This window comes from Triticum urartu, chromosome 1A (genome assembly GCF_056163025.1).
Source record: "Triticum urartu cultivar PI428250 chromosome 1A, HENAU_Tu73, whole genome shotgun sequence".
Lineage (NCBI taxonomy): Eukaryota > Viridiplantae > Streptophyta > Magnoliopsida > Poales > Poaceae > Triticum > Triticum urartu.
The window spans coordinates 90,773,228-90,785,251 of record NC_141873.1 but is presented as its reverse complement, the minus strand read 5'-3'; the positions used below and the strand labels follow the sequence as shown (position 1 = coordinate 90,785,251).

The window sequence follows — 12,024 nt, the reverse complement described above, 5'->3', positions numbered from 1 at the left end:
CCTCCGTCCATTCTGCGACGAAGTCAGCCAAAACTTGTGACTTGATGGCTCGTCGTGGCTTATAAGTTATGTCGAATGGGAGGAGCTCGATGGCCCATTTCGCAATCCGACCCGTTGCGTCACGGTTGTTTATAATGTCGTTAAGTGGTACTTCCGAGGCCACTGTTATTGAACACTCTTGAAAGTAGTGTCGTAGCTTCCGGGATGCCATGAATACCGCGTACGCAATCTTTTGATAATGCGGGTACCGTGATTTGCAGGGAGTGAGGACAGTGGACACGTAGTAGACCGGCTTTTGAAGGGGGAATTTGTGTCCGTCCGCTTCTCGTTCGACGACGAGCACTACGCTTACAACCTGATGTGTTGCTGCGATGTACAATAGCATTGGTTCGCCGGTGTTTGGCGCGGCCAGGACTGGGTTTGTTGCCAGTATGGCTTTTATTTCGTCGAGTCCGGCCGTGGCTGCGTCCGTCCATTTGAAGTGTTCGGTGCACCGAAGGAGGCGGTAAAGGGGAAGGGGCTTTTCTCCCAAGCGGGAGATAAAGCGGCTTAGAGCCGCCACACATCCAGTTAACTTTTGTATTTGTTTGAGGTCCTTTGGGATATCCAGTTGCGACAGAGCTTGGATCTTGGCTAGATTTGCTTCAATTCCTCTGCTGGATACAATGAAGCCCAAGAGATTTCTGGCTGGAACGCCGAAAACGCATTTTTCTGGGTTGAGCTTGATGTCGTATGTTCGGAGATTATCAAATGTGAGCCTCAAGTCGTCTACTAGAGATTCAACATGTCTTGTTTTGACGAACACATCATCTACGTATGCCTCCACTGTTTTACCGATCTGGCTTGCCAAACATGTCTGAATCATGCGTTGATATGTTGCGCCGGCGTTTTTGAGCCCGAAGGGCATCATGTTGAAGCAGAATGGCCCGTATGGTGTGATAAATGCCGTTGCGGCTTGGTCTGGTTCTGCCATCTTGATTTGATGGTAGCCAGAATATGCGTCGAGGAAACACAACGAATCGTGTCCTGCGGTCGCATCGATAATTTGATCGATGCGGGGGAGGGGGAAGGGATCCTTTGGGCAAGCCTTGTTAAGGTCTTTAAAATCAACACACAGGCGCCAGGATTTGTCCTTCTTTGGTACCATCACCAGGTTTGCTAGCCAGTCCGGATGTTTTATATCTCTGATGAATCCGGCCTCTAATATCTTTGCTAGCTCCTCTCCCATAGCCTGTCTCTTAGGTTCGGAAAAACGCCAGAGAGCCTGTTTGACAGGTTTGAATCCTGTTTGGATATTTAAGCTGTGCTCGACCAGCCTGCGTGGGATTCCTGGCATGTATGAAGGGTGCCAGGAGAAAATGTCCCAGTTCTCTCGTAGGAACTCTCGCAATGCAGCGTCGACATCAGGGTTTAACTGTGCCCCGATGGAAGCTGTTTTATTGGGGTCCGTTGGATGGACTTGGAATTTGACTATTTCGTCCGCTGGTTTAAAGGAGGTGGATTTGGATCTTTTGTCGAGTACCACATCGTCCCTATTCACCGTAGAGCGCAGTGCAGTCAGCTCCTCAGCCGATAGGGCTTCGGATAGTGCCTCGAGGGCCAGTGCGGCTGTCTTGTTTTCGGCACGGAGTGCTATGTCCGGATCACTAGCGAGAGTGATGATCCCGTTAGGCCCGGGCATCTTGAGCTTCATGTACCCGTAATGGGGTATTGCTTGGAAGATTGTGAATGCTTCCCTCCCTAGCAAAGCGTGATAACCGCTGCTGAACGGGGCCACATGGAACGTGACCTCTTCGGACCTGTAATTGTCCGGCGTGCCGAACACCACATCTAGTGTGATTTTTCCTGTACAATGCGCTTCCCGACTGGGGATTATTCCTCTAAAGGTTGTGCTGCTTCGCATGATGCGGTTCCAGTCTATATCCATTTTTTGAAGAGTTTCCTCATAAATGAGGTTCAATCCGCTGCCGCCGTCCATGAGTACCTTGGTAAGACGAAAGCCGTCCACTATTGGACTGAGGACCAATGTAGCTGGTGCTCGGGCTGTTCGGAATTTAGGTTCATCACTGGCGTTAAAGGTGATGGCCATGTCACTCCATGGGTTTATTGTTGCTACTTGGTAGACTTCGGCAAGGCTGCGGAGTGTCCTTTTTTGCATATTATTTGATGTGAAGGTCTCGAGGACTGTTAATACCGTATTGGTGTCTCTGGGGTGGCTTTCTGTGGCCTCCGGAATTAGGAGGTTTTCGCCAATTTTGGCCACCTGCCGGAGTATCCAACATGCTCTAAGGCTGTGAGTTGGTGTGGCGTCCTCTGTACTATGAATTTTACAGGGTCCATTAAGCCATCCTTCCAGTACGGTTCCATGCCCTGTAGAGGGTTTTTGCCTTTTGGTGTTTGACCCGGGTGTCCGGCGATGATGCACCCTTTTATTTCGGACTGGGCTTGCCTTAAGGGCCGGATTGTCCCAAAATTTTGTTTTGGTTTTCCGGGCGCTTTCCATCGCACAGTACTTTCGTACTATGGACGCTAAGTCAGCGAAGCATGTAATATCACGGCGACTTACGGCGTTGAGTATTCCCTTATCCGTGCAATTGTTGCAGAAGAATGAAATTGCGTCTTCCTCGCAGCAGCCCTTTATCCTGTTCATAACCAGGAGGAATCTGGCCCAGTAATGATGTACTGTTTCTTTGGGCTCTTGCCTGATTTGGGATAGATCTCTAATGTTTGGGTGGGTGGAATTAAATCCGAAGCCTTATCCCCTCAATGAAAGCACCAATGTCGGTGTCAAAACCGGCGGATCTCGGGTAGGGGGTCCCGAACTGTGCGTCTAGGCCGGATGGTAACAGGAGGCAAGGGACACGAAGTTTTACCCCTTCTGAGGCTCAGATGCCAAGGAATTTCCAAACTCGAAAATTTGGATTCCTGGATGTCGTCCAATGAATCCAGTATGACGCCTGATTCTAAGTTCAGGTCTTGAGTGATATCCTCCCCTCCGCGGACATCCGGCTTGGAGGGATCGGGAATCTGGATGTAGCGAGTCCTTAAGATAGATGAAGGGTCGCTGCACTGTCCCTCTACCACGGCAACGTGATGGGTGGCTTGGGGAGAGTTAATCTCTCTCAGATCGGTTTTAGGCCCAATCTGGTCGTAATCCGTAGCGACTCCCAGGGCGGCGAAGCGATCCAAGAGCTCGTTTATGGAGGAAAGCTCTATTGGATCTAACTGCTCGGCAAGTTCCGAGTTGACATGAAGATTGTTTTCGATGGCTCGAGAGGTCATCGTCGGCGCAGAAGCCGAACAGGTGGTCATAAGAAAACCACCTAGCCGGCGGGTTTGGCCGACAGCCAAAGCTCCCTTAGCAACGGTGCTGTCTTTAAAGACGGGGTGAGGCATCCTTCCTGATGGCGACGACACAGAGGAACTCTCAATGAAAGCACCAATGTCGGTGTCAAAACCGGCGGATCTCGGGTAGGGGGTCCTGAACTGTGCGTCTAGGCCGGATGGTAACAGGAGGCAAGGGACACGAAGTTTTACCCAGGTTTGGGCCCTCTCGATGGAGGTAAAACCCTACGTCCTGCTTGATTAATATTGATGATATGGGTAGTACAAGAGTAGATCTACCACGAGATCAGAGAGGCTAAACCCTAGAAGCTAGCCTATGGTATGATTGTTGATGTGTATGTTGTCCCACGGACTAAAACCCTCCGGTTTATATAGACACCGAAGAGGGTTAGGGTTACATAGAGTCGGTTACAACGGTAGGAGATCTGAACATCCGTATCGCCAAGCTTGCCTTCCACGCCAAGGAAAGTCCCTTCCGGACACGGGACGGAGTCTTCAATCTTGTATCTTCATAGTCCAGGAGTCCGGCTTGAAGGTATAGTTCGGCTATCCGAACACCCCCTAATCCAGGACTCCCTCAATCCTTCTTAAGGAAACTTGTTTAACTTATGTCTGTACTCAGATATTGTTGCTTCCGCTGACTCATCTATGATCGAGCACTTGTATTCGAGCCCTCGAGGCCCCTGGCTTGTATTATGCTTGTATGACTTATTTATGTTTTTAGAGTTGTGTTGTGATATCTTCCCGTGAGTCCCTGATCTAGATCGTACACATTTGCGTGCATGCTTAGTGTACGATTGAATCGGGGGTGTCACAGTCGCGCTGACAGAACTCTCCCTCGAAGCTCTGCTGGATCGAGTTCGTGGAACGTCACCGAGGTGAACGTGTGCTGAACTCGGAGGTGCCGTACGTTCGGTACTTGGATCGGTCGGATCGCGAAGACGTACGACTACATCAACCGCGTTCTCATAACGCTTCCGCTTACGGTCTATGAGGGTACATGGACGAAACTCTCCCCTCTCGTTGCTATGCATCAGCATGATCTTGCGTGTGCGTAGGAATCTTTTTGAAATTACAGCGTTCCCCAACAGATGGTTCCCCCGGCGGCACTCCGGGGGCCATCTGGAGAGAGCGGGAGAGTCTTCCCCTCCGGCTTCTCCCTCCACCCCCCCCTAGATGGGGAGAGGTTCTCCCCTCTGGTCCTTGGCTACCATGGCTCCCACCCGGATTGGATCTCTTATTTCCGTCTCTTTGTTTTTCGGTCCTGTTTTATGACCGAACACTGTTTCTTTTATAGCCAAAGATCATTAACTTCGAGTAAGCTTAAATTTCGAGGGGATTTTTCTCCGAAAATTAGCTTTCTTGTGGTGAAAGAAAAGCTCCAACCGACTTAATGGCTGCCCACATGGGCCCATTGCACAACCAGGGGGATGGCCGCGGCCCTGCCCGTGTGGGCCCCCAGTCATCATTTTGCATTGATTTCTTCGCCAGAAAATCACATATATTCCTGAAAAAATCATATTAAATCGTCGGAGTATTTTGACCTTCCTAAATATTGATTTTCTATAAAAAAACATGCAAAAAACATGAAGTGACACCGGGCACTAGTTTAATAGTATAAAAATGCACCAAAACTATTACTAAATGATGTAAATATATCATGATTAGTTTGGAAATTGTAGATACATTGGAGACGTATCAACATTTCTGTCGACTGTGGAGGCGTCTATGGTTACTTCTTCAAGCTTAAGATGATGTGCCGGCTGAGTTTCTCGGATTTCATAAAGTTAGGATATGTGTATATTTGTATATAAGAATAAATGTATATACGTATATATAATCGTGTGCTTATGTGTTGTGTTAAAGAAAAGACTAACGGTGGGGTTCCAGCCCCACGACATCCTTAGACTAGTCACAATGGGTAGTAACATACACATATTCCTAGACTATGTTACTACGTTCATAGTGGGTAGTAACTTAAGTGTGGTAACATGCAAAGATTCATTTATTAAGTTATAGACTCATATTGCATTGGGACATGTGATGTTACAGTAACTAGCTAAGTTACTACAACTATCTCTTTCTTCATTTACTCATTGCCACATAAGCAAATTTGCTGAGTTGGACTTGATGTTACTGCTGAAGTTACTCCCACTGTGGCTAGTCTTAGAGAAAATAGTTATGTCATAGGATCAAGAGACACGTGGGTGTGTTGTTTGTAATAAACAAAAAAAAGGACCCACTCAGCCGGCGAATGTTTGTCAGAAGGGTTGGCATTTGTGAGGACAGGCGTCGACTCGTTGGCTGGGCAGCTAAGTTAACTGCCAGCCCACCTGAGTTCAAGTCCCGGCTCGGACGCGCGGTGCTCGAGGAGTTTCTCCTATAAAAAAATGCCAACAAGGGTTAGCCTTTGGATTGGTCTTTTTTTGTCGGTATTTGTGAACGTTTTGATGATATTTTTAGTTGTGTGTGAGATGACAGTTTTTTGAGAACAACATGACATTTTCTAGATGACGGTTCAACTGCCACCTCTATCATAACTAAAACTGCCAGCAAAAGTGTTGGAAATATCACCCTCTCTCAGAGCATCTCCAAAAGCCACGGAACGCGCGGCGCGCTAAAAAGTAGTTTGAGGTGCGCCCATCGCCAGGTTTGGCGCGACGCACAGTGCTGGCTCCAGCAGCCGCGCTAAAATACAGCGCGCGCGCAGCTCCAGCAGCGCGCGCGAGCAGTCCATATTTGTTGCGCCCCACACATGTCCATATTTGTTACATTTTGGACACAAAATAAATTTCACATAGATATAAAAAACGATACCGAGATATTTTATATAGTTCACAACATAATAGATAAACAAGTTCATAGCATAGATAGATAAAAACCGAACTACGGTGCAACTACATAAAATTAAACTACGGTGCAACTAGATAAAACTACGGTGCAAAACTACTTCGAGTCCTCATCATCATCCTCATCCTCGGAGGTGTTGTCGGAGGTATCGATCCATATATCCTCCCAACGTTTGTCGTCTGACGTGAAGATCGACCTCCCACCTGCTTCAACTATATCGCACTGTGATATCGCCAAAAGCCTTCCGCCGACGCCGGTTCGCCCGCTCCGCGCGGCGCCTTGCCGTCCTCTCCGCCCAGTAGGCGCGCTCGTTGGCGAGGTCCTCCGGGTAGCGCCGGCGCCTCTCCGCCATGGCTCCCTCGTCCTCCTCGACGACGAGGAGGCGGCGCTGTAGCCGAATGTGGTCTGCACGGTCCTGGTCCGTGATCAGACGAGGCGGAGGGGTGACGGCCTGCGCCTGTTCGCGCGTGTGGACATCCCGAAAGTTCATCTGCAACGGAGGCCTCTCTAGGCGCCACGCCGCCGCGTCGTACTCGTGGGCTGCCTCGTGCGTGGTCCGAAACGTGCCGAGGCCGAGCCGGACCGGATCTCGGCGGAGTACCAGCCGTTGGGGCGCGCGCGGACGCCGCGGTAGCCTGAAGATCCCCGACGGCGCGGTGGTGGCGAGGCGCTGGAAGCGGCGAGAAAGAGTTGGAAGCGGCGAGGTGGCGAGGGGATGGGTGTGTGGCAGTGTGGTGGAGCACGTGACGAGCGCCGCATTTTATAGACGCGCGCGAAGCGGCGCACCAAATTTACCGTGCGAGTTGCCGCTATCCCCCCCCCCCCCCCCCCCCCCGCGCAATCGCTTCAGTTTCCCGCCTTCGCTGGAGCGCGTGAAAACTTGCCGCGCGCGCTAAAATGGCAGTTTACCGCGCGCGTCTTTTGGCGCATCCGTTGGAAATGCTCTCAGTGAAAGATAATATTTCCGAAAAAAAAAAACACAACACAAACCGAGCTCGCCTACGTCACCGCTCTCCCGGTGCGATTTCCCGTCCCCGAACCAAATTTCAAAAGGAAAGCCTTCGACCGCAGCCACACGCGCGCAGATCCCCCCTCTCCTTTCCGCCCCTCCCCGCGCACGGGCCTTCAAACCCTAGCTGTCAAGCTCCGTCCCTCGTCCTCTCATGGCGTCCCCGCGCTCGCCCGACTCGCCCCGTGGCCTCACCTTCGCGCCCTGCGACGCCGACCTCATCACGATCTACCTCCAGCGCAAGATCTCCGGGTCCCCGCTCCCCGCCGCCGCCGCCCGGTACATCCATGACGCGGACGTGTATGCGGCCGAGCCCGCCGCGCTCGTCACCGGCCTCCTCCCCGCCTCGGCGAGCAGCGACGGGGAGGGCAGGGAGTGGTACTTCTTCACCTCCGCGCGGGCCCAGAGCAGCCGGGGCACCCGCAGGTGCCGCGCCGTCGCGGGCGGGGTCGGCACCTGGCATTCGGAGAAGGCGCGGTGCGACGTGCTTGACGCGGGCGGCGCCGCCGTCGGGTACCGCCAGCCCTTCACCTACGAGCCCAAGAACGGCTGGCTGATGCTCGAGTTCAGCCAGGAAGACCCCCGCCCCGGCGAGGCCATGCCCGCCCTCTGCAAAATCTACCAGAAGCGTCGTGCTGGCCGGTCCGCCTCCAAACCCATTTCGTCTGGGTCGTCGTCGATGTCTGGATCCAAGAGGAAGGCGGCGGCCGCGGGCGAGCGCTCCGGCGTGAGGCGATGCCTGCAGTTCCGTCCGTCTCCTGCCGCAGCAAATCCGCCCACCGTGGTTGCTACATCTGATATTCAAGAAGCGTTCTTGCTTCCAATCGAGCGGCCGCAGGCAGAGCAAGAACCGCAAGAACCGCCGGTACGCAGAGCACCCACAGCCACAACGCTGATTCCCAGCTTCTCCCTGACCTTCGACCGCACCGCCTTCCTCCGCCCCGCCCAAGATTCGCCCACGCCAGCGAATTCGGACCTGAGCGACACGTCGACGGCACTACTGGGCAATTACGAGCTCGTCTCACCAGCCACCTCCGAGCTGACCTGCTACAATGCCACGACACCCTCGAGCGATATCACCGGCGCTTGGGCCTTCCAGCCGTCCGCCCTGACCTCCTCCAATGGCACCACCTTCCTCCTCCCTGGCCAAGATTGGGCCACGCCAGAGTCGTCACAAGTCAGTGAGGCATCGACGCTGGAGAGCTACAGCTGCTTCTCGCCCGACCACTCCACATCCAGGCCCACCAGACCGCCGATCAGCAACGGCACCGGCTATTGCTGGTCTTTCCCGCAGTCCAGCGAGCTATCAGCAATTTTTGGTGCCTGATCGAATGCTTTGATACGCTTCCATGTTAGGCTGAGAGGAGTGTGGGTCTGCCTCCTTTAGTTTGTAGGGATTTTTTGTTCTTGGTAGACTTGTTCAGCAGCAACTCTGCTTTCTGTTGGAACTTGGAACCGAGGCTTGGTTCAGTTAACCGACATCTTAGCGGTCCTCTGGTGATGTAACTGGGATGCACACAGCACACGTAGTTGTGGATCCTTCATTGTGCACTCTTCCTGTAGCCTTTTCCATATGATTTTGTGTCTGCTGTGCCTAATTTTTCTGATATTGTGATCGAATTCAGTGATCATTTTTTTGTTTTGCTTTTGGCCCAGTGAAGAGTAAATTAGGCTTTGGTTTCTTGTAGGATTTTCAAATGAAGAGTGAGTGATTATCCTGAAGTCTTAGTTTCTGTGTCTCATTATTGCAGGATTAATCCCTTTATCTGAAGCTGATGGCCTTTGTTTGTTCATGTTGTCATATTTTGTATAGTTTACATTTCTCACAGCTGAATGTTGTTTGTTTTGCTTATATATCCAAAAAAAATTTATGGTATCCACATGCTAGGTGTTAATATGGTGTTTACATTTCTCACAGCTGAATGCTGTTTGTTTTGTATAGTTTTCCTTATGCGTATCTGAAAATGAAAAACGTAAGTGCTCTAAATGATACTTACGTATATAAGTGGTAGAGCCCCAATATAATCAGTTAAACTTCGAGGTATATAATATGAGTAGAGCCTGAGTATATAACTTGCAGAGCCTGGATATAATTATCCTTTTTTATGTCTATCAATGGCAGTTCATTCTGTTCTGGTTTGAATTAGCAATGTACCTGTTCCTTCAATGATGTTTTAATTTGTTACTTACCTTTTACTGTTATTAACACAACAAAGTCATGGCACCAATAGTCACTCTTTTATGCAGATTCAGAAGCAATGTAGAGCTTACTGAAGTAAAACAAAGTAGGAGTATATGTTATTAGGTGTCGTAATGTTCAAGTCAAAATTGTCTTGTTTCATATCACTGACTGCACCTTTGGTCGTGACACGTCAACATAAGTGTTCTATGTTGTACTCCCTCCATTCCAAATTACTCGTCGTGGTTTTAGTTCAAATTTGAACTAAAACCACGACGAGTAATTTGGAACGGAGGGAGTATATCCCATCAGTTCTCTGAATTTTCAAACAGTGCCTAAACCAATTGATCTTATATCTTATTAATGTAGCTTCTTTTTTGGTCTTTCAGTTCATTCTCTTCTAGTTTTCATTTGTTCAGGCATTGAGCTTTCCAAGGAGGAACAAGGCCTTAGATGATGCACTGCTTGGTTTCTTGAGCAAACAGTTCTCCCCCTCCATTATTACATCATAATGAACTTTTTTGTTTTATTTTTGCGATTCATGCACCTTCATTTATTCAGGAAAAAAAATTCAGCCACTTCTGAGGATTCCTCCTAACTAGTGAACAAAGTTTTTTTTATGAGAACAAAGTTTTTGTTCTATATATTCTCTGCACCCCGCCTCACCCTCTACATTTCATACTAGCTAGATGCAAAATTGCATTACATTTTTTCCTGGTTGTTGTGGGGCGTGTTATCTTTCTCTGTGATGTTTTCTTTTTGAAGCTTATATTCATTTTTGTAGGCTAAAAAGAGCAAAGTAGATGTTGTGCAGGGATGCTTTTAGCAGATTTTCCGATTAGTACTTCTCGCAAGTGCTGAAAAACCTGAACCCATACCAGGGCGCTGTTATTGGTTCAGGTTTGGAACTTTGGATGGCTCCTTGTGTATGGGAAGCGTGAAATTCCGTCAGAGTTTGACAGATGGGTGGCTGATCAGAAGATGCAGGGGCCGCAGACACTCAAACAGTGTTGTTCCTACCTTAGTCCGCAGACACGAAGATGCTGAATTCCATGATGTTATCCCCCTTTGGGCACATAAATTTGTCTTGGTAACCACACGGGCCTTGTCATTCACTTTGTTTTCTGACCTTTTGTTGCTAATAATAAAGAGCCGTTCTTGCTTGTTTGCTGTTGTTGCTTATCTTCTCTTACTACACAACCTTATAAAATATCTGGATCTCAAAGTAATTTTTGAAGGGTATTTTGTACTCCTTGCATTCTGATGGATGTGTCACAAAAAGTAAAAAACAATTCTCTGATTTTGTGCAAAATAAAATCTGAATGAATTTTGTGCTTATTCCTAAAAATCTGCAGCCACAAACCCCTTGGCCCTTAGGAGCTTCCACGCTCATTTGACGATAAGGCATCAGTTCATGACCTTGGTGTTAATCACCCCGAGACCCCAACTTCCTTGGGAGAACAGATGGTCTCCCATTTGACCATATGGTAACTTTGCATCCCCTTCTGCCAGAAGAAACGGGATCTAATTTTATCAAACTGGTGATGCACTCTAATTTTATCCTACTCATGAGATCAAGATCTTTTTTTTTTGAAAGAAAAGGTAGAGATAGTCTACCTTATGCATTCAAAACGGGGTAAACCCGAGTGGCCAAAGGCCGGTTACATGAAGGTGGTGTAAACGTGCACTGAGAGTGCAGCAGGCCACCACCAAGCCAGTTAAGGAAGGTTACATAAGGAGGAGGGGGGTTGAGGGAAGCAGTGCTAGGGAGTTACAAGAAAGTCGGCCCAACCTAAAATTGTGCAGCGATCTTCCGCCAGTCTGGCACACGAGTATCTAAGAAGATCAGAAACCTCGTAGAGTGTACGTGCGGCATGCCAGCTGTCCTTGTTGAAGACCCGATCGTTCCGTGCTCTCCATAACCCAACAGCGCCCGCTGCGAGCAAAACATTCCAAAGCTTCCGATAAGAATCAGCTGATGCACGGCAGCATAAGAAATCCTTCAGTGAAGATGCCGTAGTGGCTGGTGTAAGAAGTCCCTCCTTGTCCCACACTTTGTCCGCGAGCTTACATCTCAGGACGATATGATCAATGCTTTCCACTGCTGGGCAGACATCACAACCATTATGTGGCGCAATGGCCGTCCAATGCTTGTTCAACATATTATCCTTGGTGTTTAGTCTGCCTTTGAGAGCGATCCATAGAAACACTCTGTGCTTACGGGGTATGATAGGATCCCAAATGCTCGGGGCAAGTTGGCACTCCACACCTCTGAGGGCAAGTAGATCAGAGAAGTATTTGGTCGAGAGCTTTCCGTTCGTCGCCGTAGGTGTTCTGGTATCCCCCCGAGAAGGGTCTGGTTGCACCGAATGCAGAAACCAAGCAAGGTTCCGAGCTCTAGTGAGGCTGTGTTGGATAAGTTGGAGTGCAGATGAAGTGCCCACTGTCCTTCTCTGAATTGCGAAGCCACCGTGCAGTGTTTGGAGGAAGCGAAGGAAAATAGCATAAGAAAAGCAAACCGTAGCCTGCCGCATTGAAGCCAGTGGTCAAACCAGAAGGAGATCCGAGTGCCGTCTCCCAGCTTACACTGTGTTGAGTGAAGAACAAGGTGCAACGATGATTTCAAACATTTCCACATAGT

General features: G+C 49.4%; 2 protein-coding genes across 2 annotated transcripts; one reads left to right on the top strand and one right to left on the bottom strand.

The window, feature by feature from the left end:
- Nucleotides 1-6,403: 6,403 nt before the first annotated feature.
- On the bottom strand, nt 6,404-6,954 carry LOC147990191 (uncharacterized). Its single transcript, XM_087537439.1, has 2 exons — nt 6,763-6,954; nt 6,404-6,652 (listed from the first exon to the last, which is right to left on the bottom strand). The coding sequence occupies exons 1-2, from the start codon at nt 6,952-6,954 to the stop codon at nt 6,404-6,406; spliced, it is 441 nt and encodes a 146-aa protein (XP_087393565.1).
- A 336-nt stretch (nt 6,955-7,290) lies between these two features.
- Nucleotides 7,291-8,932, top strand: LOC125513322 (uncharacterized). Its single transcript, XM_048678441.2, has one exon. The coding sequence runs from the start codon at nt 7,359-7,361 to the stop codon at nt 8,529-8,531; it is 1,173 nt and encodes a 390-aa protein (XP_048534398.1). The 5' UTR covers nt 7,291-7,358; the 3' UTR covers nt 8,532-8,932.
- Nucleotides 8,933-12,024: the final 3,092 nt, after the last annotated feature.

Coding starts and splice junctions, on each gene's coding strand:
- LOC147990191 (XM_087537439.1), bottom strand. CDS start 6,954: ATGCGGCGCTCGTCACGTGCTCCACCACACTGCCACACACCCATCCCC. Junction 6,653..6,762: donor TCCGGTCCGGCTCGGCCTCG/GCACGTTTCGGA, acceptor ACGCGCGAACAG/GCGCAGGCCGTCACCCCTCC.
- LOC125513322 (XM_048678441.2), top strand. CDS start 7,359: ATGGCGTCCCCGCGCTCGCCCGACTCGCCCCGTGGCCTCACCTTCGCG.